This window comes from Episyrphus balteatus, chromosome 1 (assembly GCF_945859705.1).
Source record: "Episyrphus balteatus chromosome 1, idEpiBalt1.1, whole genome shotgun sequence".
In the NCBI taxonomy this organism is placed as follows: domain Eukaryota; kingdom Metazoa; phylum Arthropoda; class Insecta; order Diptera; family Syrphidae; genus Episyrphus; species Episyrphus balteatus.
Genome location: NC_079134.1, coordinates 57,568,187 through 57,593,674, shown reverse-complemented (window position 1 = coordinate 57,593,674; position 25,488 = coordinate 57,568,187). Strand labels below are relative to the sequence as shown.

General features: G+C 35.5%; 3 protein-coding genes across 9 annotated transcripts in view; all 3 read left to right on the top strand.

Moving 5' to 3' along the window:
• LOC129918037 (uncharacterized) overlaps positions 1-25,143 on the top strand; it is a 54,145-nt gene extending 29,002 nt beyond the window's left edge. For all 7 annotated transcript variants that reach the window (XM_055998376.1, XM_055998359.1, XM_055998366.1 and 4 more), the window contains one exon: positions 22,320-25,143. In XM_055998376.1, coding sequence (XP_055854351.1) covers positions 22,366-23,277 — 912 coding nt within the window. In that variant the 5' untranslated portion in view covers positions 22,320-22,365 and the 3' untranslated portion in view covers positions 23,278-25,143. The remainder of the gene's footprint in view (positions 1-22,319) is intronic.
• LOC129921220 (uncharacterized) lies at positions 2,937-8,047 on the top strand. The gene is made up of 2 exons (XM_056002955.1): positions 2,937-6,613; positions 7,489-8,047. Exons 1-2 carry the CDS (start codon positions 2,937-2,939, stop codon positions 8,045-8,047), a joined length of 4,236 nt encoding a protein of 1,411 aa, XP_055858930.1.
• LOC129918031 (uncharacterized) lies at positions 10,650-13,829 on the top strand. The gene has a single exon (XM_055998338.1). The coding sequence runs from the start codon at positions 11,887-11,889 to the stop codon at positions 13,420-13,422; it is 1,536 nt and encodes a 511-aa protein (XP_055854313.1). The 5' UTR covers positions 10,650-11,886; the 3' UTR covers positions 13,423-13,829.
• Positions 25,144-25,488: the final 345 nt, after the last annotated feature.

Below are 25,488 nucleotides of genomic sequence, written 5' to 3'. Positions count from 1 at the left end.
TTAAAAATCAACACCGGTTCAAAAGAAAAAGCAACAAATATGTTAAAAAACGCATCGAAGCTCAAGGGCACAGGTGCTTTACAACGAGACCTTACAAAACAAATGCAAACGCCGCTTACTTCTTAGCTATAGGAAAGTAATTTAATCAAAAAAGCCGAATGAAAAATTCAAATTAAAAACAATTCGCTGGTGGTTGCAGAAAAAACATTTTATTTAAATAATTATAATAATCTTAAATCATTGACCTACTTTATATGGACTGCTAGTCGTTTGACTTTTTCATACAAAAATTGAAAAAAAAAAATGATTCGAGGTCTTTCTAGCTCTACTAGCGGTATAAACTTAGACGGCGAAAAGAGGAAAGTTTTAATGAATGACATTTGTTGTCAAAAGGTAGTGCTTTCTCTGTTTTTCTATATTTGTTCCTTTCGCACTTCGCACAACATAAACAAAAGAAACTACAAACATGGCGGTGCGGCTTTTTTCTTCTGTTTTTTATTTGTTTCGTTTAAGTGGTGTAATACTTCAAATAAATTTACAAACTAAATAAATAAATGAACAAAATAATGAAGAAAGTGTTTCAAATACAATAGACTACATTTTAAGCGCGAATATCAAGTGTCAAAAATGTTGCACTTATTCTCCGCTTTTGTCTAAGGTGCTAGTATCGTATTAAGCTGTTCGAACATAGAAAATCTTTTTCTTTTGTGAAGAATGTGACCCGTTTGCATATACGAAAATTGTACGTGATGTACTACAAAACAAGCAAAATCTTGACAATCTTCATAACCAATTGCTTCAACTGAATAAGAAAATTGAAGATATTACTTCCAATCAACAATCTTTACAAAATGTAGTACAAAATCATGATTATTTAATAGTAAATGTTGGAGCTCAAATCATCATAAATTACTTATTTTTGAATTAAATTTTGAATAATTAACTTACTCTTAAATTGAATAAAATCTACTACTTTTATTACATTTATTTTTGAATTTGGCGCTTCATTTATACGATTCGCCATAATAACTTATTGTTGAATTCGCCGTAAAAATGTTACTTAAAAATAACGTAATTTCTCTCTCTAAAAAAACTGCAATAAAATGTATGTATAAATAGAAGCTTTCAATTTTAATAAAACCTCTTTCTTGTTTAAAAACCCTTAGGGGAAAAATCGCTGCATTTTCATTTCATCGTTCGCTACAAGTTTATAGTTTCGCTTTTATAGTATATCGGCTATAATATAGTAATTTAAAAGTTATAGGATCTAAAGTAATTTCGCTTAATTTATCTCAACCAGGATCGTTCTATCTTTTTAATAGAAAAGACAAAATAGAGTTCCCAGGTTGACGGTCAAAGGTATTTGATCGTACATTTTTGGCGCCCAACGTGTTTAAAGTGGTAATCCACATAAATTCCTATAAAAAATTTAAAAAGAAATAAATTCTGTGTGAAAACTTATATATATCTTGCACTAAAAGTGACTATAAAAACTATAAACTTAATCAAAAAACTATAAATTAGTGCATTAAAAATTTCATCGGTTACGTCGCGTTATCGGTTTCGTGTCGCGAGTGCATGGTGTTGGTGCTAAAATCCAGGAGAAAAGAGAACAAAATCCAAGGAGAAAACTCTCATCAATCATCCCAGAAGAAGACGAACCAGCAGGTTAAAAAGCCAGAGAAAATTGTGGGAAATAAGTATAAAAATTCCCACCCAGGTATGTCCGGTCTGAATTTTATTCAAATGTGCGTTGTTCCAGCATCATAATTCATAATTTTAAAGCTAATTACAACATAAAAGCTAAATACAAAAAAAAAAAAAAAAAAACGCACATTCGACATACAAAAAAGACCTTAAACTTGCTATTACCTAAATCTTCAAATATACAAATTATATATATATTTAAACTATATACATAAAATATATTCTAACTATATTTAAATAAAACTATGAACAACATATCCTGCTTTATAAATAAATTTCATAAATAAATATTTAAGTATAAAACTACATAAACTAAATAACATATATCGAACATAAATTCATTCGCTAACCATAATCAGCATCCGCATAATTTATGGTGCTTTCATCACGTAAAAATTGATAAAATCCACAAAAGTGTAATTACGATCCACTTTTGGGCGAAACACACACACATTCACACAATATTAAAAAGCTTTCGTTTCCAACATATTTTCGAAAACTAACCCATTGACGCACTCACCACACCATTGCATACATAATATCGTTTCGCTCTATTCGCTCGTTCTCTCGTTACTTACAATCCACAAATAGGATCCATAGTATACACACCTGATTTCGATTTCAGTGCACAGATCAACATTTCGGCACACAACATCATTGATTTATCGCTTTGCTCTATTCGCTCGTACTCTCTTATCGTAGCCACATATCATCTCCATGGTATACACACCTGATTCGATTTCAACTTGATATCAGTGCATCGATCTTCATTTCGCCAATACATCATCACCCAGGTCGTCAACGTTGTCATCATCGTCATCATCGCCATCATCGTCGTCGTCGGGGGAGATTTTTGCTTCATGATCAATTCACTGATAGAGCTTTTTTGAATAGCATTTTTTGTCGTTGAAATGCAATAAACAACTTTTGCCTTTTCGTAGGTTTAACCTTCAATGCTTTGAAAAGAAATTCTTAGTACAGAATAAATTCGCTTGTTAAAATTGGATTTTGGATTAATCTCAATTCTCACAATCTATCTTTGAATTCAACTCGCCGTGAGATTTCATTTGTTGGGACAGTTTTTGTTGGGAAATTTTATTCTTTACAACAGGGTTGCCACCTAGCATTTTTGATTTGTTGAATAAATTTAATTGAATTTTCAATAAATTATAATCGTTTTTGTTTTTACTGTCGCTGTTTAAAGAATAATTGAAAATTAAAAATCTACAATGGCTGAACCAACACTTGATGAATTAAAACAACAACGAGCTTCTACTAAAGGAAGTATATCTCGGATAAAGAATATCGTGGAATCCAATTCTAACGCCCTAACTTCAACTGAACTTGAATGTCGTCTAGGAATTTTGGAATCGTATTTTAAACAAATATTAGCATATCAAACCAAAATAGAAGTTTTATTACCACCAGATACTAGTAGAGGTGAAATAGAAGATTTGTACATCACCGCAAAAACTAAAATTCTTTCGCTTTTGGGTACTGGTAGACGAAGTAGTATCGCAGACATGACAGTTTCTACTGTCCCACATACAATTAGTCATCTTCCAAAACAACGTTTACCAAAGTTTAGTGGAAGATATTCAGACTATAAAAATTTTATAAATTCGTACAACAATTTGGTAGAAAATGATTTAAGTTTGACAAAAATAGAAAAATTTAATTACTTGCTTTCTTGTTTGAGTGATCAAGCTCTTGGCACAGTTAAGGCTTTTCAAGTCACGGAAGCCAATTATCCCAAGGCACTTCTTAGTTTGAAAGAGCGCTATGATAATGATTGCCTCATTTTCTTAGAATATATCTCACAGCTGATCGAATTACCCAAGGTTCAAAAAGCTTCTTCTGTTTCTCTACGGAGCTTGGTAGACAATATTTCGGCGTTGATTAGTTCGCTACTTTCTATAGGATCGCATGAGAATATTTGTAACGCAATAATAATTCATATTGCGATGTCGAAGGTTGACACAGATACACAATCGAAGTGGGATGAACAACTGGACTATAAGAAGTTGCCGGATTGGAAGGATTGTGCAAGCATACTCAATAAACGGTGCCAATATTTGGAAGCAAGAGATAGCAAGCAGATTCGTTCGGAACAATGTGTGAAGACATTCAACAAACATTCATCAACAAAGCCAACAATAGTAAATCCTCATCGCCCACAAACTTCGCTTGCTGCAAACCAACGATCCTGTATCTTATGTCGAGACCTTAACCATTCAATTACAAATTGTAAAAAATTTCTTGAGCTTTCGGTTATGGATAGATTTTGGAAAACCAAGAAACTAGGCTTGTGTCTGAATTGTTTAGGGAAGGGTCATAGTGTATCCAGATGTCCGTCGTCTTATAAGTGCAAGACTTGCAAACAAGCACATCATAGCCTTTTGCATAGGACTCAACCTGTAGACACCAATTCTGGTATTGATACTCCCTCAGATACATCTGGTCAAAGCACATCGGCTGCAACTCATTCCGCAATGGAAAAAGAGCAAGTTCCTGAAGCACAAGTTATTTTAGCAACAGCATTAGTTCTTATCAAGGACTCATCGGAAGGCTTTCAACTCGGTAGGGTTCTACTAGATTCTGGCTCGCAAGTCAATTTTATTAATGAAAAGTTTGCCAATTCACTTGGTCTAAGGAAACATCGTAAGAATGTTGACATCGTCGGAATAGGAGTGACTGAAACAAAAATAAAATATCAAACTCAATCAACAATCCGTTCACGATATAGCAACTTTGAAATTTCTCTCGAGTTTTTAGTTGCACCTTCCATCACTGGGTATCAGCCTGAAGCATCTCTCAATGTAAGCAGTTGGAATCTACCTTCTAATTTAGAGCTTGCTGATGAGAATTTTAATCAACCGTCACAAATCGATTTATTGTTAGGGGCTGAAGCTTTCTTCGATTTATTAGAATCAGGTCAGATAAAACTCGGAGAGGGTCTTCCATCATTGCAACAAACTGCATTAGGATGGATTGTATCTGGAAGATACAAATCAAAATACAACACTTCAAAGAAAGCATCGTGCGTAGCCAATACACTTGAAGTTGGTCTTGATAAATATTTTGAAAAATTCTTTGAATTTGAAGAAATTCAAGGTCTACGGTCAATATGGTCTGAAGAGCAGAATGAATGCGAAAAGCATTTCATAGACACAATTAAGGTGCTTCCTAGCGGTCGGCTTATGGTACAACTACCTTTCAAAAAACATCCTAGCTGTCTTGGAGGCTCTTACGATATTGCTTTTAGAAGATTTTTGTCGCTTGAGCGTAGGTTATCCAAAAATGCATCAATAAAAAGTCAATATTCTGATTTCTTAAAAGAATACGAACGTTTAGGTCACATGTCTCTGGTTCCCAATCCAAACCTTGATGAAGATCATTATTATCTTCCGCATCAATATGTATTAAGGCCTGATAGCGTATCAACAAAGTTACGTGTAGTCTTCGACGCATCTTGCCGCACATCATCACAAATTTCTTTAAATGGAATACTAATGGTGGGTCCTACTATACAGGATGAGCTTTTGATTATTTTGCTACGTTTTAGACTTTATCGATACGCGCTAACTGCAGACATCGTTAAGATGTATAGGCAATTCCTTGTGCATCCATCGGATAGGAAATTCCAATTCATCTTATGGAGAGAAAACGAACATACCCCAATACAAACTTACCAGCTCAATACCATAACTTACGGCACATCATCTGCACCCTTTTTAGCAATTCGCTGTCTTCAGTATTTGGCTGAAATTAACGTCGAACGTTTTAGTCAAGGTGCTGCTGTTCTTAAGTCGGACTTTTACGTTGATGACATGCTAACTGGGGCAGACGACTTGGATACTCTTTGTCAAAAACGTAATGAAGTCGTTTCAATTTTGAGTACAGCTGGCTTAGAACTTTCGAAGTGGAACAGCAATCATGTCGCTTTAATTGAAGAAGCTACACCAAAGGACATCAAATTGACTGAATCCAATCTCACCAGTACGTTAGGTATTTCTTGGAACCCTCGTGCTGATGAATTCATTTTTTCATACAAACCTAATCGGGTCTATACAAAATACACAAAAAGATCTATTCTCTCGCTTTCGTCGTCTCTTTTTGATCCAATGGGCTTGCTAAGTCCAATAATTATCCGGGCTAAGATACTGCTACAACAGCTGTGGATAGAAAAATTCGATTGGGACGAAAATATTTCTCCAAATCTCGAGACAGAGTGGCGTCAATTCATGACAGATCTCAACTCAATTCAAAATCTTCCAATTCCTCGATACGTTTTTCTAGAAAACAATATCAGATTCCAGATACATGGGTTCGCAGACGCATCTATGAAAGGGTATGGCTGCTGCATTTATCTGCGGAGCATTGACAATAGTGGGTCCGTAGGAGTGAAACTTTTAGTCGCCAAATCCAGAGTTGCTCCTGCAAAGAAGAGAACACTTCCCCGCCTAGAGCTCTGCGCAGCACATCTCTTATCCAAACTTTGGGTAACAATACAAAGAGTCATCGTCAAGCACTACAATGAAACTTACTTTTGGACTGATTCGTCAATAGTTCTGCACTGGATATCCACACATTCTTCGAAGCTAAATACTTTCGTTGGTAATAGAGTAGCTGAAATCCAGGACACAACAAAGGAGGTGGTCTGGAAACATGTTCCAACTTCTGACAATCCAGCAGATATAGTTTCTCGAGGATGTACAGCGGAAGAGCTTAAAAGTTCAATTTGGTTCAGGGGTCCAGATTTCTTGATCGAGGATGAAGAAAGGTGGCCATGTTCATTAGGAGCTTCTCCTCCTCCAGAAGATTTATTGCTAGAGCACAGGAAAACTGTTTTAGTTTGTCAAAAAGACAAAAATTATTATCTCAATTTAATTGAAAAGGTTAGCTCGTACACCAAAGTTTTGAGAATCTTTGCTTACGTAAAAAGATATCTCAATTTACGATTACTGAGGATTCCATTCCCAGGTCGATACCTTACAGCTGAGGAGTTAGATTATTCGTTACTCACCATAGTTAATGTCATACAAATGGAGTATTTTGCGAAGGAGATCCAGGCAGTAAAATCAAACTCAAAACTTCAAGGATCGACAAAATGGTTATGTCCTTTTATCGAGGACAGAAATGGTCTTTTGTTGTTGAGAGTAAAAAAATAAAGGAAAATAAACATCCGATGTTGCTTCCAAAAGATTGCAATTTCAGCAAAGAACTTATTCGACATTTGCACTATTCTAACTACCATGCAGGTCCAAAGGCTCTTGTGGCGCTAACGAGACAAAGATTTTGGATCATCAATGTTCGACAGTTGGCACGCAGCGTTATTCGAAGGTGCACTCATTGTGCAAGATATCGACCGAAGTTATATGACCAAGTAATGGGAGATTTGCCTGCAGAAAGATTAACATCTTCACGTCCATTTTTATGCTGTGGGGTTGATTTCTGTGGTCCTATTTACACATACTACAAAATCAGGGGGAAGGTGCCTTATAAAACCTATGTGGCAGTTTTTGTCTGCTTCGCTTCGAAAGCGGTTCACTTAGAAGCTGTATCAGACCTTTCAGCAGATGCTTTTATAGGAGCATTAAAAAGAATGATAGGTCGTAGAGGTATTCCCAAAGACATCCACTGTGACAACGCGACAAATTTTGTTGGCGCACAGTCAAAACTAAGCGAGTTGCGAGATATGTTGTTCAAAAAATCCAACCAAGAAAATCTCATTAATTATTGTACTAATTCCAATATAAATTTTCATTTTATACCCCCCAGGGCACCCAATTTTGGTGGAATTTGGGAAGCTGCAGTTAAAGTCGCTAAGGGTCATTTGTATCGCAGCCTTGGAAACGCCAAATTGTCATTCGAAGAGCTGTCAACTGCACTTGTCGAGATTGAGGCCATCATGAATTCGAGGCCTATTACGTCTATATCAACAGATCCAAACGACTTCGAAGCCCTAACACCAGCACATCTCCTGATCGGGTCCTCTCTCAAGGCGATTCCTGAACTATCGACTGAGGTATCCGACATAAGCTATCTCGAAAGGTGGCGGCGAATTAACGCTGTCAAAACTCATTTCTGGAAGCGATGGTCCAACGAGTACATCACTGAACTGCAAGGTCGTGGAAAGTGGACAACATCAAGTCCAAATATCGCTATCGGCAGCTTGGTCATCATTCACGAAGACAATTTACCACCCCAAAAATGGCTCTTGGGAAGAGTCACGAAAGTCATCGAAGGTCCTGATGGGCGAGTAAGAGTCGCCGATGTTAAAACCCAACGAGGAACATTTCGAAGACCTATTCGCAAATTGGCGGCGATTCCGTCTTGAAAGGTGATCCTTTCAAAGGGGGCGGAATGTTGGAGCTCAAATCATCATAAATTACTTATTTTTGAATTAAATTTTGAATAATTAACTTACTCTTAAATTGAATAAAATCTACTACTTTTATTACATTTATTTTTGAATTTGGCGCTTCATTTATACGATTCGCCATAATAACTTATTGTTGAATTCGCCGTAAAAATGTTACTTAAAAATAACGTAATTTCTCTCTCTAAAAAAACTGCAATAAAATGTATGTATAAATAGAAGCTTTCAATTTTAATAAAACCTCTTTCTTGTTTAAAAACCCTTAGGGGAAAAATCGCTGCATTTTCATTTCATCGTTCGCTACAAGTTTATAGTTTCGCTTTTATAGTATATCGGCTATAATATAGTAATTTAAAAGTTATAGGATCTAAAGTAATTTCGCTTAATTTATCTCAACCAGGATCGTTCTATCTTTTTAATAGAAAAGACAAAATAGAGTTCCCAGGTTGACGGTCAAAGTTGTTTGATCGTACAGTAAATAATCCATCTACATCTGATTCTGCACCCTTGAAAAGAAAACTGGATAAAATGGATACCGAAATATCTGAAACAAGCCATTTGACAAAAACGACAAGAACAATCTGTTGATCTTGATACTTCGAAGGAACTTTCTACATCAAATCAATGTAATTTCCCAACTTTACCTGGAAATAATACATCAACAACAGCTACTCTTTCGTTATTAATTGACCAGCAATCTTTAGAAATGATTGCTAATCCTATCAACACATTTCCTCGTACGGGCCCAGTTACTGGTGGACATTTTATTTCACCTATTGAGTCAGGTTTAAAAATAGTTGAAGGACACAAAACACTCTTTATTTCGAAACTTGCTCCATCTACAAATGCTTTTGATGTGAAATGCCATATTAAATCTAATGTCGTTTTCTTTCACTCTATTAAGGAGTACTCTAAATTTTTACTCCTTTTTCTGGAGTGATAGAACATAATGAGAGTAAATTTTTTTTTGTAATTATGTGTGTGACAAGGCAAAAATGGATAATTTCCTTGAAAAAAATAGTGATGACAGGCCTAGGAAAAATATTATGAATTGAAAAACAAAAATTAATATTAATAAAATATGAAGCATAATAAGCGCTCGTTGATAAGTCTGCTTCTACACGAAGACGCAAGGCGCAGAAATTATCTTCGAATTTCCTTTTGATTTTCGTTTCGGTGCGTCGCGCGCTTCTACACGTAGTATTTTTTTGAAGACGCAAATTTGACAGCTATTTTCCTTGGTTTTATTTTGTTCTTGTTTTCGTTTGACGACTTCTACAGGAAGACGTAGACGCACAAGATGCACATCAGAACAAGGGAGAGAGAAAGATCGATTTCTTCTGTGCTCTTATGTGCATCTTGTGCGTCTACGTCTGCGTGTAGAAGCAGACTGTATTTTAATTCCTAAAAACAACACCAAAATATACAAAACGAAAAAATCTACCTTCCCTTTTTTTCTATTTCTCCTCTGTTCTTATGGGCATCTCGCGCTTTGCGTCTTCGTGTAGAAGCTTACTTGGTTTTAATTTTGGTATATTTTTCATTATACTTCAGATCGTTTTTTTTCTGCCTAATTGACACACACCCATAGTTTGACTATTGTAAAATAAAAATATCCCATCAAAGCAGAAAAAAATGGGATTTTTTTTATATGGGACAGGATTTTTTTTTTTATTGATGAAGAACACTGGCTGAACAATTTTTTTATTAGGTTTTCAATTTCATTTTGGAAAAAGTAAAGAATTAACGCAAAAATGGAAGAAATATATCTGGCGGAATATAATACAACAGAAAATATATTCATAATGGTTGTTTTTGTTAATTACAAAAGAGTTTGAAAGAAAAACTTTTCGCAATTTTCAATTTTCAAACAAAAATTTTAAATGTCAAACTTCAAATTCATAAGTGTGTGTACAAATCGGTGTAAATCTGACTAAAAATGTGGAGTAAATCCGGGGTACTCCGGAGTACTAAAATTACTCCGGAGTAGATTGGAACATTAAATTCTGTACATTAAATTCTGTACTCGTTGAAAAAATTCTCCATCGCAACTTTTCTAAATATTCATCATTTAAAATTAAAGTTCCAGACTCAATTTTCTACATCCTAAACTCCTTTCTGGCCGAATGGAATAGTCATGCATGAGTATCAAAATAGAAAATCAAACCACAACTCTCACCATTTTCAAAAACGATTGACAATGCGCAGCCAAAGCAGCTACAAAAATTAATGATTTATTACCAGAACGTAAATGGCCTCCGGACTAAGACCAACAAGGTCTATAAAAATGTAAATAATATGTCTCATGATGTTCTCATACTCACAGAAACCTGGGGGGTCATTCCGTAATGTTTAAAACGATAATCGAATCGATGATAATCGTTTTACAGTTTGAGAACCTTTAAAGCTATTTTAAGTCAATTCTGATTTAATATTTCCTAAATAGTTTATATAAATAAAAGTTTTCGTATCCTTAGAAGTCGTATTAGTGTAGGTGATTTAGTAGTTGCCTGTTACTCGGGTTTCCGAGGTTCGATTCCTAAAATTTAAATTGTTTTTTTTTTTTTTTTTTTATTTTCTCAATAATCGTCAATAAATAAACGATAGCTAAATAGGTCTCGTTTTTGGAGAATTTATTCGTTTTTGGATGCAATATTTGATTTTTTAAAAGTGTTTATTAATTTATTCCAATCACCGATTAATTTGCAAACTCCACAAAAAAATAAAACAAATATTAATGATTAATTTCTACAAATAACCATAATGTAAGAGGAAATTATTTTAATATGTGTATCGAAAAACTAATCGTTTTTTAATACAAGATATAGGTGGAATGTATGTTGAACGGCGGCCGTTGTTTAAATTAATAGTTTCTTATACTAAAACGAACGCTTCTTTGGATAGGCGAAAGTTTTGAAAAAATCTGTGAAAATTATTATCAAAATGGTAATGTACACTTTCATATGCGTTGGAAGAGACAAAGATTTGATTTTTGTAACTAAGTTGCCTTCTTATTCATATCGTACCTATATAATTTTTGAAAATTTTCATTTTCCAAAATAAGTGCGTTTAAACGTCGAAAAATCTTGCTATAGCTGGATCAATATGAATTTTTTTAATGACCCAAAAGTTAAAACTTACATACATTGAATATACTTTTGGAAAATGCGTAAATTGTTTTGTTACACATATTAAAATAATTTACTCTAACATTATGGTTATTTGTAGAAATTATTCATTAATATTTTTTTTTGTTTGTGGAGTTTGCAAATTAATCGGTGATTGGAATAAATTAATAAACACTTTTAAAAAATCAAATATTGCATTCAAAAACGAATAAATTCTCCAAAAACGAGACCTATTTAGCTATCGTTTATTTATTGACGATTATTGACGATTATTGAGAAAATAAAAAAAACAATTTCAATTTCAGGAATTGAACCTCGGATACCCGAGTAACAGGCAACTCTACCGCGTGGCAGTCATCTTGACGTTGGTGCGGTGGCTTGAGTTTCAAAGATTCATCTGATCTACCGTGTTTGGGGAAACCTAAATCGGCAGTAATTTTGAGGAGTTACGACCAAGAACTGCCACCCCTAATCCAAGGTGATGTAACCGTGCCTATTGGAGTGGTTTGCAGCCAGGGGTATCCGGCTGTATTTTAACGGTGCCTCTTTGAAACCGGGTCGAATCAAAGAGTATCAAGACCTTATCTTATCATGCGGAGCTCTGATATGATGGACTTTTTTTTTTTTATTCTCTAGCTTAACGTGGGAACTAACCAAAAATACATTAAAATGTCAAAAAAATCAAACAACAACAAAAATTTTAAAAAAATCGTTGTCCAGCGGGATGTCACCGCCAGCGATTTAGCGAGTCAGATGGAGAGAGATCTCCATGGCGACGACTCGAAACCGGGGTGCAGCAAAAAAGGTGCAAAGCCAAAGCAGCATAAAAAGAACCGGTTAGCTCAAGGTGCGGTATCATCAGAAGCTAGCAGCGGGAGTATCCCTCCTAATGTAGTGGAAGATGGTACTAGGGCCGAAGTAGATGCTAAAGATGGGAACAAACCATCAGAAGCAGAATCGATTCCATCGACAATAACCATAAAAGCACGCACTAATCCGAATCCGGGTTCAGGTGGTCAAAACGACTCACTATACCGTGATTCGCTTAGTGGAGCGGGCAAGAAATGGGATAGCAGATTCCTGAGGCAAGGCTTGTCTCGGGAAGAAGCCAAGAAAAAGATGGAGGAGAGAAAGCTAGCAAATTCAAGCGAACCACCCAAAAGCCAAGACCAGGGTAAGCGGAAGAGCAGCCAAATAACTCCTCCTCAGAGGCAAGAAGTTAAAAAGCCCAGGACAAATGCAACTGTCGAAACGGGACTTAGTACCGTCAAGGCAGGTGCTGAAGCACTGGGCTTAAGCTATGCAAGTGTGGCAACTGGAGTTAAGGTTGCGGTCCTACCTAAGGATTTTCCTGAGGCATCTCTCAGTGCTGACGAACTGTCAACACTGGAAGAGGCCATAATTGAGGAGGTGTTCTTGGGATGGACACACAAACTTAAATTCAATGGACTGCATTATAGAACAGGCTTCCTTTTAGTCGACTGCGTAGGGCAACCTACAGCAGATTGGCTAAAACTAAAAGCCTCAGAATTGCAAAATTGGAAGGGTACCGAATTGATGGCATGCTTGGGAGACGATATCCCCAAAATGCAGCACATCACTGTATTCCTTCCAAAAAGCAGTGGGCAAGAGGACAGGAAGTCATTGGCTCTTATCCAAGCCCAAAATGAAGGACTGGCAATCCAGGCCTGGAAGGTGCTCAAAAGCACGGCAGAAGGAAAGGCGCAACTGATGGTGATCAGCATTGATGCCAAGTCGGCCGAGGCTATAGTGAAGGCTCAACATGAACTTCACTATAAATTCGGCAAAATTGGTGTATCAGGCCTAAAGAAACCATCAGTGCCTACTACCTTGCATAAGCCTGAAAACGTAGCACCCGAAGGGACCCAAGAGGTAGAAATGTCAGATGCCCCAATTCCCAAAAGCATCATACGTCCTACCCGTTTTCCTACTACAGATTACAATCAACCCAATGAAACCCCACCCACAAACTCCCTACCACCCCTACAAAACACCCAACAATCCCTCCCATCCGGCAGCCAGGCAGATTCACTGGACCTCATGGGTATGGAAAAGGTTCGTCTCGACGATGAGTTAGAGGGCATGGACCTCACCTTGAGTCAAGCCAGGTCAGACGTGCTTCCTACCGAGGAGGAAGAAAACCATCTGTTAGCAGATGAGGGGGCAATAGTCCCCATCTGTTAAACTCAAAATGAACGGACGCGGGATCACCAAGCTAGCCCAAATTAACCTCCACCACGCAAAAGCGGCATCAGCCGTCCTGGAAAGGAAGTTTGCAAAGGAGAATTTGGGACTAGCACTGATCCAAGAACCTTGGACCTACAAAGGTCAGGTAAGAGGTCTAAATAGTAGTAACTCTGATTTGATATGGGACACGAGGCACGACTCGCCCAGAGCTTGCATAAAAATAAGAAATAATATAAAATTTATATGTCTTTCAGAATTTATGACGAGGGATCTGGTACCGATCCAGACCCAAATTGATTGTGATGGTATACCTCAAACGATTGTTGTTATGGCGGCTTACTTCTCAGGTGACGATGACAACATTCCACCGACGGTGGTACAACGGCTGGTCGATTACTGCAAAAGTAACAAACTACCATTGCTTGTGGGTTGCGACGCAAATGCGCATCACACAGCATGGGGTAGTACCGACATAAACAGAAGGGGTGAGTACCTTTTAGATTTTATATTGGAAAAATGTCTAGATATTTATAATGTGGGCAACACTCCCACTTTCGTAACTAGAATTAGACAAGAAGTCCTAGACATAACGTTTGGAACTTCTAACTTAGGTCAGCTGGTAGAAGGTTGGAGAGTATCCAATGAAACTTCCCTGTCTGATCATAGAATAATTACATTCTCAATAACACGCCTTCTCACAGAGAACACCTCTGGAAGGAACCCTAAGAAAACCGACTGGAATCTTTACAAGAGTGTGGTACAGATTAATCTTGAAAGAATTGGTCCGGCTAGAACGACTAAAAGTCATCTTGAACTTGACCATATGGTTAATGAGTTTAGTGGAGCAATCAATGAGGCATTTGAACTCAGTTGTCCCATTAAACCAATCAAAAGTCAGAAAGATGCTCCTTGGTGGAGCAAAAATCTGTCGAAACAGAGATCAAAGGTACGTAAACTGTTCAATGAGGCAAAAAGAACTGGGGAGTGGGAAGGTTATACGGCAGAGTTGACAATTTACAACAAGGAAATCAGAAAAGCAAAAAGAAATAGTTTTGTGAGTTTTTGTGAAAATATTACCGCTACTCCAGCTGCAGCGAGACTACACAAGGCTCTAGCGAAAGACAAAACCATAAAGTAGCTAGCGCTTAGATACAATGATGGTAGCTTTACTGAAAATGAAGAACAAAGGTTGACTCTGCTACTTAACACTCACTTCCCAGGATCGCTTCCAATGACAGGAAATGTTATAGAAAGTACAACTTTCAAACCTAACAAAACAGACTGGAAGTTAGCTACAGCTATCTGTTCAGGCAAAAGAATTGACTGGGCGATAAACACCTTTCAACCTTTTAAGTCACCAGGTGTCGATGGTATCTTCCCTGCTCTACTTCAAAAAGGGGCGGAAGACCTGATGCCGTATATTATTATTATACTTCGTAGTAGCATGGCACTTGGGCATGTACCAAGCCTGTGGAGAAGAGCTAAAGTAATTTTTATTCCCAAAACTGGGAAAAAAGATACCACCCATCCAAAGTCATTCAGGCCAATTAGCCTGACATCATTTCTACTTAAGACTTTGGAGAAAGTAATAGATAACTTCATTAGATCAGAAGTTTTAATAAATATGCCACTTAACCATCGCCAGCATGCTTACAGGGCAGGAAAATCTACGGAAACTGCCCTTTTCGAGCTAACAAATTCCATACAAAGCTTTGGATGCAAAAGAAACAGCCCTATGTGCTTTTCTAGACATAGAGGGAGCATTTGATAACACCTCTCATGTCGCTGTAAACAAAGCTCTTGAAAGGAAAAAAGTTCCTATCACTGTAGTGAGATGGATCAATGAAATGCTGAGCACAAGAACAGCTGAGGTAAGGGCAGGTCTTAATGTACAAACTATCATCACAACAAGAGGCTGTCCTCACGGGGGGGTCCTTTCACCCTTGCTTTGGAGTATTGTTGTTGATGAACTACTAGAAAATCTAACTTCCCTAGGTATACGATGTCTCGGTTTTGCCGATGATATAGTAATAATAGCCAGTGGGAAGTTTGAAGAAACTCTTTGCGATATTATTCAAGGAGGATTGAAAAACCTTCGGAAATGGTGTCTATCGGCAGGACTTAACATCAATCCTACCAAGACAACAATTATACCATTTACCAAAAAAAGACTTCTTCCCCGTATGAAACCTATACGGTTAGCTGGAGAAGTAATAGAAACACAGAAGGAGGTTAAGTATCTAGGTATCACACTAGACAGTAAACTCCTCTGGAACAAACACGTAGAAATAACCACTGGTAAAGCTACGAAAGCCTTAATGATTTGCAAAAGATTAGCAAGCAATTCATGGGGCTGCAAACCATACATCCTAAGATGGATGTACACTATGATGGTAAGACCTATAATTATGGTGCGGTAGCTTGGCACAAAAGATCTTGCAACAACTAGGAAATCACTAGATAAAGTGCAAAGACTCGCATGTGTCTGCATCACCGGGGCTATGAGAACATGCCCTACAGCAGCAATGGAGGTTATTCTTGATTTAACTCCACTTCACCTTATTATTGAAAGTGCTGCTAAGGGAGCTATCATGAGATTTGCCAAGGAAGGAACTGGGGCTGGAAAATGCATAGGCAACAGAGAAAGAGAATTCCTGTCCAGATCCTCAGAAGAAAACTTCCTTGACTTTCCAAGAGATGCAATGGTCACGAATTATAACTTTGTGAAAAACTACAATATACATCTCAGTAGTAAAAAAGATTGGGTAGGTGAATCTATCAACTACTCTTTTAAAGAAAATACCATCAAATGGTACACAGACGGGTCGAGAACAGCGGAAGGTACAGGGGCAGGCGTTTTTGGGCCTGGTACCAAACTCTCCGTACCTATGGGTCAATCCCCAAGTATCTTTCAAGCTGAGGTAAATGCCATTGTAAAATGTGCAGAAATAAACCTCGAATTAACTCACCGGAATAAAAACATTGCCATTATGTCTGATAATCAAGCTGCCCTAAAAGCACTTAAATCCTATGAAATCAACTCCAAGCTAGTATTGGAGTGTATAGGAAAACTTAGCGAACTTGGCAAAATAAACAAAGTCACTCTCCACTGGGTACCTGGGCACGTTGGTGTCCAGGGTAACGAGAAGGCGGACTCCTTAGCAAAAACGGGAGCAAATTCCCCTCTAATGGGACCCGAACCGTATTGCGGAATAGGAGAAAATGTCATTAAAAATAAAATAAAACTAGACGAGGAGTCCAGGAGAGCAAAAAACTGGGCAGAACTACCAAAACTGAGACAATCGAAAATGCTCCTCGGGAACTACAACCGAGAGCGTTTCAAATCATGTATCAGTCTAAGTAGGAACAATCTCAGGTTAATCACTGGGCTCCTCACTGGCCACTGTAAGTTAAGAAGGCACCTACATATTTTGGGTTTAGTAAATAGTGCAATATGTAGATTCTGTAGCGAAGAAGAAGAAACACCAGACCACATCCTGGGTAGTTGCAATGCACTAATACACCAAAGATTTAAACACATGGGTCGCTACCAAGTCGAAGAGGATAAATTGCACTCTTTGAAAATACCCCAAATAATCAATTTCATGAAAGGAATTAGGTTAGAGGAGGAGCTATAAAATGAGGTACTAACTCATTTAGCTTAATAGGGGGTACAATAGATCTTACAGGTCGCAGTACATCCTATACCCCAAATATCAATCAATCAACAGGCAACTACTAAATCACCTACACTAATACGACTTCTAAAGTTACGAAAACTTTTATTTATATAAACTATTTAGGAAATATTGAATCAGAATTGACTTAAAATAGCTTAAAAGGTTCTCAAACTGTAAAACGATTATCATCGATTCGATTATCGTTTTCAAAATTACGGAATGACCCCCCTGGCTAAATAATTTCTTTACTGACACAGAATTATTGGATTTCAATTTTCAAATTTTTCGACGTGATCGCCATAACGACAATAATATAGTAACTGTTGGAGGAGGTTTGTTAATAGCCGTTCGTAATCATCTATTTTGTAATCTTGTCGACGACTTTTTGGACTCCAGTCTTGAAATGATTTGTGTAAAAATATCAACTCCGGCTGGATATTTATATGTTGTTGTTTGTTACATCCCTCCTTCCTCCACTTGTGATGTCTACAACAAACTTATCGATAGCTTAGAATCTATAAGCGACAAAATTGAGCCTTCTGATGAACTTTTTGTTATTGGTGACTTTAATCTACCAAATCTTGAATGGACAAATTCGCCGGAACTAGAATGTTATCATGCCGTTAATGCGTCGAGCAACAACGAAGCTCTTTCTATCGATGGAATGACTTCATTTGGACTTCATCAATTAAGCAATTTCAAAAACCGATTTTGTAGAATCTTAGACCTTGTGTACTTTTCTGACCTCAATAATTCTGATGGAACTACATTACTCGCCGATACGAAGCTCATTGAAGAAGATCGTTATCATCGTGCGTTATCTATTTCGTTAAACTTAAATTTCTGGAAATTTGTAAATCTTAAGAGAAAATCTGATGGTTACCCAACTAATATGAGCTACCAAAATGTAGAAAGTCATTATCATTACCCAGAGGACATAGCAAATATGTTTGCCGAATATTTTAAATCTGCTTTTGATGCATCTTTTTCTTCTTGTGATATTTATTGTAATACTTCTACTGTTGATGAGTTTTTACATCTTAATTCAATTGACTTTGCTATTTCTGAGGCAACTATCTTAGAGTACATTAAAAAAATAGATGATTGTTTAAGTCCCGGTCCTGATGGTTTTCCCGCTTTTATGTTAAAAAAATGTGCAATATATATGTCATACCCGTTATATATACTCTTTAATCAATCTTTAAAAAACTGTAAATTTCCGACCCTTTGGAAAAATGCACTTCTTATCCCTACTCACAAGAAAGGTAAAAAAAACTTAGTTTTAAATTACAGACCAATAGCTAAACTGTCTGCTATTCCTAAAATGTTTGAATCTATTATTTGTGATTTGTCTTTTCATTGTTCCTCCGTTTTATGTGACAATCAACATGGCTTTGTTAAAAAGAAATCCACAAATTTGTTACAGTTTACTACATTATGTATTTACTGACTTTAGCAAAGCATTCGACAAACTTAGCCACCATGTATTGTTAAGTAAACTTAAAAAAATAGGTCTTAGCGACAGATTTGTACTATGGATATCTTCATATCTAAAAGATAGGTTATATAGTGTTGTTTTTAAGAGTGAACGTTCTAAATGTGTTCCTCAGGGTAGCCATCTTGGTTCGTTATTATTTGTACTATTTATTAATGATCTTCCGTCAGTCCTAGTTAATTCTATGTCTCTTATAGGCTATGTGAAGCTGGCACCCCCAAATGCAAATTTTTTTTTCAAACCTATCTGGTTCGATTGCCCAAGGTTAGCCCAGGATAGCCCAAGATTTTTTTTCGTTAGCCCACCCTTAGGTTTAAAATTATAACGGAATTATTTTTTTTCACCTCAAAAATCACAAAAAAAAACTTTTTTTTTTATTCTGTGTAAAGATTGTTGGTTTTGCACTGTGGTTCGATTGCCCAACGTTGGCCCAGGATAACCCAACTTTTATTTTCTTGATTGCACTATTTTTTCAAAAGATACAACAAAAAATTTTTTTTCATATCAGAAACCGAAAAAATTTGAATTTTTTTCCTGTGAAAAAATCCTTAGTTTAAAACCGTGGTTTGTTTGCCCAAGGTTAGCCCAAAATAGCCCAACTTTTATTTTTGCTGTCGTAAGCTTAGTTTAAAAATTATAGAAGAATTAGTTTTTATTCACCACACCAAAAAAAAGTACGTATACACCTTAGTGACCCTTTTTTAATTTATAATTAAGAACAATTAAATTCACTGGTGTTTGCATTGCGCCTCAAATGTTTTTAATTTTAATTAACATTTTTACTTGATTAAATGTAGTCCATATATCATTCCTGTTAAGAAGCTTAAGTTGACATTTAACATTAAAAACCATACATACAATACACATACAAATAATTTTTCAAGTCTCAAAATCATTTTTTTTGTTTGCCATATAAGTACCTACAAAAACTACATGCTTAGTAAAATATATCCAAACGTATTTCAAAAGTAACAACAAATATGAAATGGTGTGAAGTGATTGCTTTTTCAGAACACGAAAATTAAAATGTAAGGATAAATTTAACACTGAAAAAAAAAAACAAATTTTGATTTTTAAGAAGTTGGCCTTTTGAAAAAAGTTTTTTTGTTATAACTTTTAAACTTAGTGTGGGCTAACGAAAAAAAGTGATGTAATTAGTTGGAATTAGAATGGTTAATTGAGAAAAAATGAAAAAAGGATAAATTTTACACTGAAAAAACAAATTTTGATTTTAAGAAGTTGGTACTTTGAACAAAGGTTTTTGGTTATAACTTTTAAACTGAGGGTAGGCTAACAAAAAAAAGTGATGTAATTAGTTGGAAGTTGGAATTAGAATGGTTAATTGAGGAAAAATAAAAAAAGGATAAATTGTACACTGAAAAAACAAGTTTTGATTTTTAAGAAGTTGGTATTTTGAAAAAAGTTTTTTGTTATAACTTTTAAACTAAGGGTGGGCTAACGAAAAAAAGTGATGTAATTAGTTAGAATTAGAATGGTTAATTGAGGAAAAATGAAAAAAGGATAAATTTTACACTGAAAAAAACAAATTTTGATTTTTAAAAAGTTGGTATTTTGAAAAAAGTTTTTTGTTATAACTTTTAAACTAAGAGTGGGCTAACGAAAAAAAGTGATGTAATTAGTCGGAATTAGAATGGTTAATTGAGAAAAAATGAAAAAAGGATAAATTTTACACTGAAAAAAAAAACAAATTTTGATTTTTAAGAAGTTGGTACTTTGAAAAAAGTGTCTTCTTTCATGTTCTGAAAAAGCAATCACTTCACACCATTTCATATTTGTTGTTACTTTTGAAATACGTTTGGATATATTTTACTAAGCATGTAGTTTTTGTAGGTACTTATATGGCAAACAAAAAAAAAAATGATTTTGAGACTTGAAAAATTACACAGCCACACAAAAAAATATAAAAGTTCTGACCTGGGGTTGCGACTAGATTTTTCATATAGTTTTTGGGTCGCTGAAACCGAATCCGAAGTCCGTTTTGCCCCATCACGTCAGGTTTTCGAGATAACCTCGAAAAATGTCACGAAAACAAAAACATTTTTTCTCTGATCTGGGTATGCGAATATGTTAATCATATAGTTTTTGGACCGCTGAATCCAGATTCGAAGTCAATTTCGCCCTATCACGTCAGGTTTCTGAGATATCCTCAAAAAAATGTCAAAACCAAAAAAACAAAATTTCTTATCTGGGGTTGCGACTAAGTTTTTCATATAGTTTTTGGGTTGCTTAAACAGAATCCGAAGTCTATTTTGCCGTATCACGTCAGGTTTTTGAAATATCCTCAAAAAATTACTAAACTAAAAAAAAAAGTTCTTATCTTACATCTTTTGAGAATATCTCAAAAACCTGACGTGATTCGGCAAAATAGACTTCGGATTCGGTTTATGCAACCCAAAAACTATATGAAAAACCTAGTTGCAACCCCAGATAAGAAATTTTGTTTTTTTGGTTCTGACATTTTTTTGAAGATTTCTCAGAAACCTGACGTGATAGAGAGAAATTGACTTCAAATCGGGATTCAGCGGTCTAAAAACTATATGATTAACATATTCGCACATCCAGATCAGAGAAAAAAATGTTTTTTTTTCGTGACATTTTTTGAGGTTATCTAGAAAACCTGACGTGATGGGGCAAAAGGGACTCCGGATTCGGCTTTAGCGACCCAAAAACTATATGAAAAACCTAGTCGCAACCCCAGGTCAGAAGTTTTATTTTTTTTTTGTGTGGCTGTGTTATTTGTATGTGTATTGTATGTATGGTTTTTAATGTTAAATGTCAACTTAAGCTTCTTAACAGGAATGATATATGGACTACATTTAATCAAGTAAAAATGTTAATTCAAATTAAAAACATTTGAGGCGCAATGCAAACACCAGTGAATTTAATTGTTCTTAATTATAAATTAAAAAAGGGTCACTGAGGTGTATACGTACTTTTTTTGTGTGGCGAATAAAAACTAATTCTATAATTTTTAAGCTAAGCTTACGATAGCAAAAATAAAAGTTGGGCTATTTTGGGCTAACCTTGGGCAAACAAACCACGGTTTTAAACTAAGGATTTTTTCACAGGAAAAAAAAATTCAAAGTTTTTCGGTTTCTGATATGAAAAAAAATTTTTTGTTGTATCTTTTGAAAAAATAGTGCAATCAAGAAAATAAAAGTTGGGTTATCCTGGGCTAACGTTGGGCAATCGAACCACAGTGCAAAACCAACAATTTTTACACAGAATAAAAAAAAGTTTTTTTTTGTGATTTTTGAGGTGAAAAAAAAATAATTCCGTTATAATTTTAAACCTAAGGGTGGGCTAACGAAAAAAAATCTTGGGCTATCCTGGGCTAACCTTGGGCAATCGAACCAGATAGGTTTGAAAAAAAAATTTGCATTTGGGGGTGCCAGCTTCACATAGCCTCTCTTATATATGCCGATGATGTAAACATTTTTCGTACAATTAACTCTGTTGAAGACTGTAATATTTTACAAAAAGAACTTCAAAGTTTCTGGGAATGGTTCGGTAGAAGTCACGGCTGCCGGCTTAGGCTTTGCCTCACGGTCTCAATACCGAGAGGAGAAGTCGCCAGTGACAAAATTTTTTCATATTTACTTTTCTTTAATTTACCTGCTTATTTTTCTTAAACATTTTCTTTTTTCTTTTTCTTTTTTCATTCTTTGTTTTGTTTTCTTTTTATTTTTCTCTTTAAGAACCAAGAAATATAAGCAGCGGAACGACCTTATACTGAAACATATAATGAACAACAACAAGGTACAACAACTAACCGAGGAGGAGGAGGATTTACTTCTGCACCCCTTCTCGAATCTTGATATGGAAGACGGAGCTAGCGCGATTGACATCGATGATAGCACCAGCGAGATCTCAGTCGCTAGCTCCAATTTCTCAAACTCATCCAGGCGGAGCAGAGTCTCCAACTGTAGAAGGACCATCAACAGGTTGGGGAAACTCGACTGGAACCAGATGTCCGAAGAAGACAGGATGAGACTTCACAATGCTCGTGCCTTTATGGACAGAGAGGGCTTGGGTAAAGCTAGTCTTGCACCTAACCCCCCCTCTTCAAAAGGTACGAGTAAAAAGACTGTGATGGGACCACCTGCTCCCCTTGTTCCAAAACAAGGGAAGGGGGTCATCCCATCTACGTCGAGTGCTATTGCCTCGATTGCAGACGAGCGAACGTCTCGAAAAGGAAAAACTGATCCAGTCGTGCGGACACACGTCGTTGCGTCTAATAATTCATCGGCCAAATCAGTTTTATCACCTGCTGGTACGATTGATCAAGCAGGTGGGAAAGGCACAACTGTCGAGGGAAAAGATAAAGGGGGGTGCAAGGATAATTTGGTAGGCCGTAGCCTACAGGTTATCCAAAAAACCAACAAAGAATCTGAAACCGCAAACCATACTATCAGGAACCAAATGGACCTGATCGTACGGACAAACGACGTTGTGCATAATATCCCATCAGATGAATCGGTCCTATCACCTGGTGGTACGACTGGTTTGGCGGGTGATAAAGACAATACTGTCGAGGGCAAGGATGAAATGGGGTGCAAGGATAACTTGGTAGGCCGTAGCCCACAGGATATCCAAAACACTACCACCGATTCCGAACCCGCAGACCGCACGATGAATACAACGTTCAAGCATTGAATAATTATATATAGAAGTGACACTGATAGTTTCTAGCGCCACACAATTTTATTTTTCTCGGCAATCTGATGTACTAAAAAATCCCCAGAGAGAATGGAGCTTGTCCTAGAAAATTATGTTTCCAAAAATTTGTTTTTAAAAAAGGAAATTTCTCTAACTAAATTTTACTCATACATTCAAAATTACACAAATATCAAACAAAAATATAGACAAGTTAGTTGACATTATAAATGTATCCATAGTAACTCGAAACTAAAAACAAGAATTTTTTTATTAACGACGAGAATTTGAACAAAATTAAATATTATTGTTGTATATCCTAGTTACGTTATAGCTTATAGGGCATGAAAGTTACCCTTATTTCAATAGTCCTGCTAGCGTAGGTGACAAGGTGATTGCTCTTTAATTTTCCTTTCTGAGTTCGTATCCCCACAGAGTTTGCTATTTTTTTTATATTATATTTTGTTTTGCAATATTATGAAATGCGTAACAATTAGAGCCTATTTTTGCTGAATCGAAACTTAAGCATTTAATTACAACATAAATCCTTATGTGTCAGTTTACGCCGAAGTAAAAGTAGAGCCTAAACGTTTATGTTCAACATAAATTATTTAAGGTTCGTTTCAGCTAATGGCCCTTAAAGAAAAAAAGAAAAGCGTTAAAAAAAACTCAACGTAATATTGTAAATCAGATAAGAGCTCAAACCAATAAGTCGATTTGGCTCAAACTTTTTGTTTATTTTTGATTCAAAGGAGGGGAAATTGAAATTTTTTAACGGTACCAACTAGAGATGCTGGGCCCTACCAATAATCAAATTTAAAGCGGACTTTGATATTTACCGGAATTCTAAATATTTCACCACACCAAAAAACAATTTAATAGTCAGGTTAAAGGCAACCGCTCGGTTAAAGTTTATAGTTGGGAAACTCAATGTAGAATTCCAGTAAATATAAAAGTCAGCTTTAAATTTGATTTTGGTAGGGCCCGCTGCGAATAATGATTCGGTAGAATACCGAACATTATACATTCACTTAATATAAGGCTATTATTACTATTATTCACCAAAACTTTTCATTAGTAAATTTTATTTTCTACGAGCCTTACCAATAATCAAATTAAAGGCTCACTTAAATATTTAACTGAATTCTACATATTTCACTCAACCAATAAACAATTTCATACTCAGGTTAAAGACTAACGCTTGGCTAAATTTAATAGTCGAGTTTCATAACTATTAAATTTAACCGAGCGTTGTTTTTATACACTAGCCCAAAAAGTTAAAGGAAAAAAGCAAAATTCGTGATAGCTCCAAAACAAGTACCTATTCGATTTGATTTCTTCTACTAAGATAGATTTTTAGAAAAAAAAATTTCAAAATCGTTGGAACCTTATAAATAAATTTTTTAAAAAAATTCAAAAATAAAATTGGTATGCAATTTCTTAGAAATTACTAAATTAATTTAATGTCCTGTTTTCGAAAATTTGAAAAAAGTGTTCAATTTTGTTTTAATCCAAAAACTATTATTTTCCCAAATTTTATTTCTGTTTTATATTTAAACTATATGCTTTTGTATACAAAATTCGCTGAAATTGAATTTTGTACAAATGCACAGCTTGACAATATAGTATCATGACAAAATAAAAGTATGTAAAAACTACATTCTTCTAGCTTTAGGATCTTAGACCCAAATATTTTATTTCAAATGGTGAAATAGAAAAATCATTGGAACTATGCAAAATCCACATTTTCTTTCATTTGCGAACCTTTTGAGTTTATTTGAACATTTTATTAATAAATATCGTTTAAATTTTAGATAAAAAAATGTTTTAATAAAAATAAAGAAAAGTATCCAAAAATGGTACGAAAAGATTTTTTTCTTTCAAAATTTAACATTTCATAAAAACTTTAAATTTTCATTTAAAGTTGCAAATTTGAAGAAAGCCGTATATCCAAAGTTCTTGTTCGCAAACATTAATCAGTTTAAGCAAATAAACGAGGTTGTTTCGTATTGTATTAATATACTTTGAAATATGTATTAAAATACTTTAAAATAATGTGAAATATGGCCACATTGTATGAACTTGATCCTAACCTACTCTTGCATTATGCGGTTCAAGAAAATAGTAAATATATGTCACAATGCATGTGGAAAACATTCAAATAATGTAAACTACAACTTTCGCCTAGATGTTATTACAAAAGCACCCTAA

Bases quoted from the DNA above. Each gene is read 5' to 3' on its own strand.
- LOC129921220 (XM_056002955.1), top strand. From the start codon at position 2,937: ATGGCTGAACCAACACTTGATGAATTAAAACAACAACGAGCTTCTACT. The intron at 6,614-7,488 runs GTACACCAAAGT...TATACCCCCCAG, and splicing joins TTAATTGAAAAGGTTAGCTC to GGCACCCAATTTTGGTGGAA.
- LOC129918031 (XM_055998338.1), top strand. From the start codon at position 11,887: ATGTCAAAAAAATCAAACAACAACAAAAATTTTAAAAAAATCGTTGTC.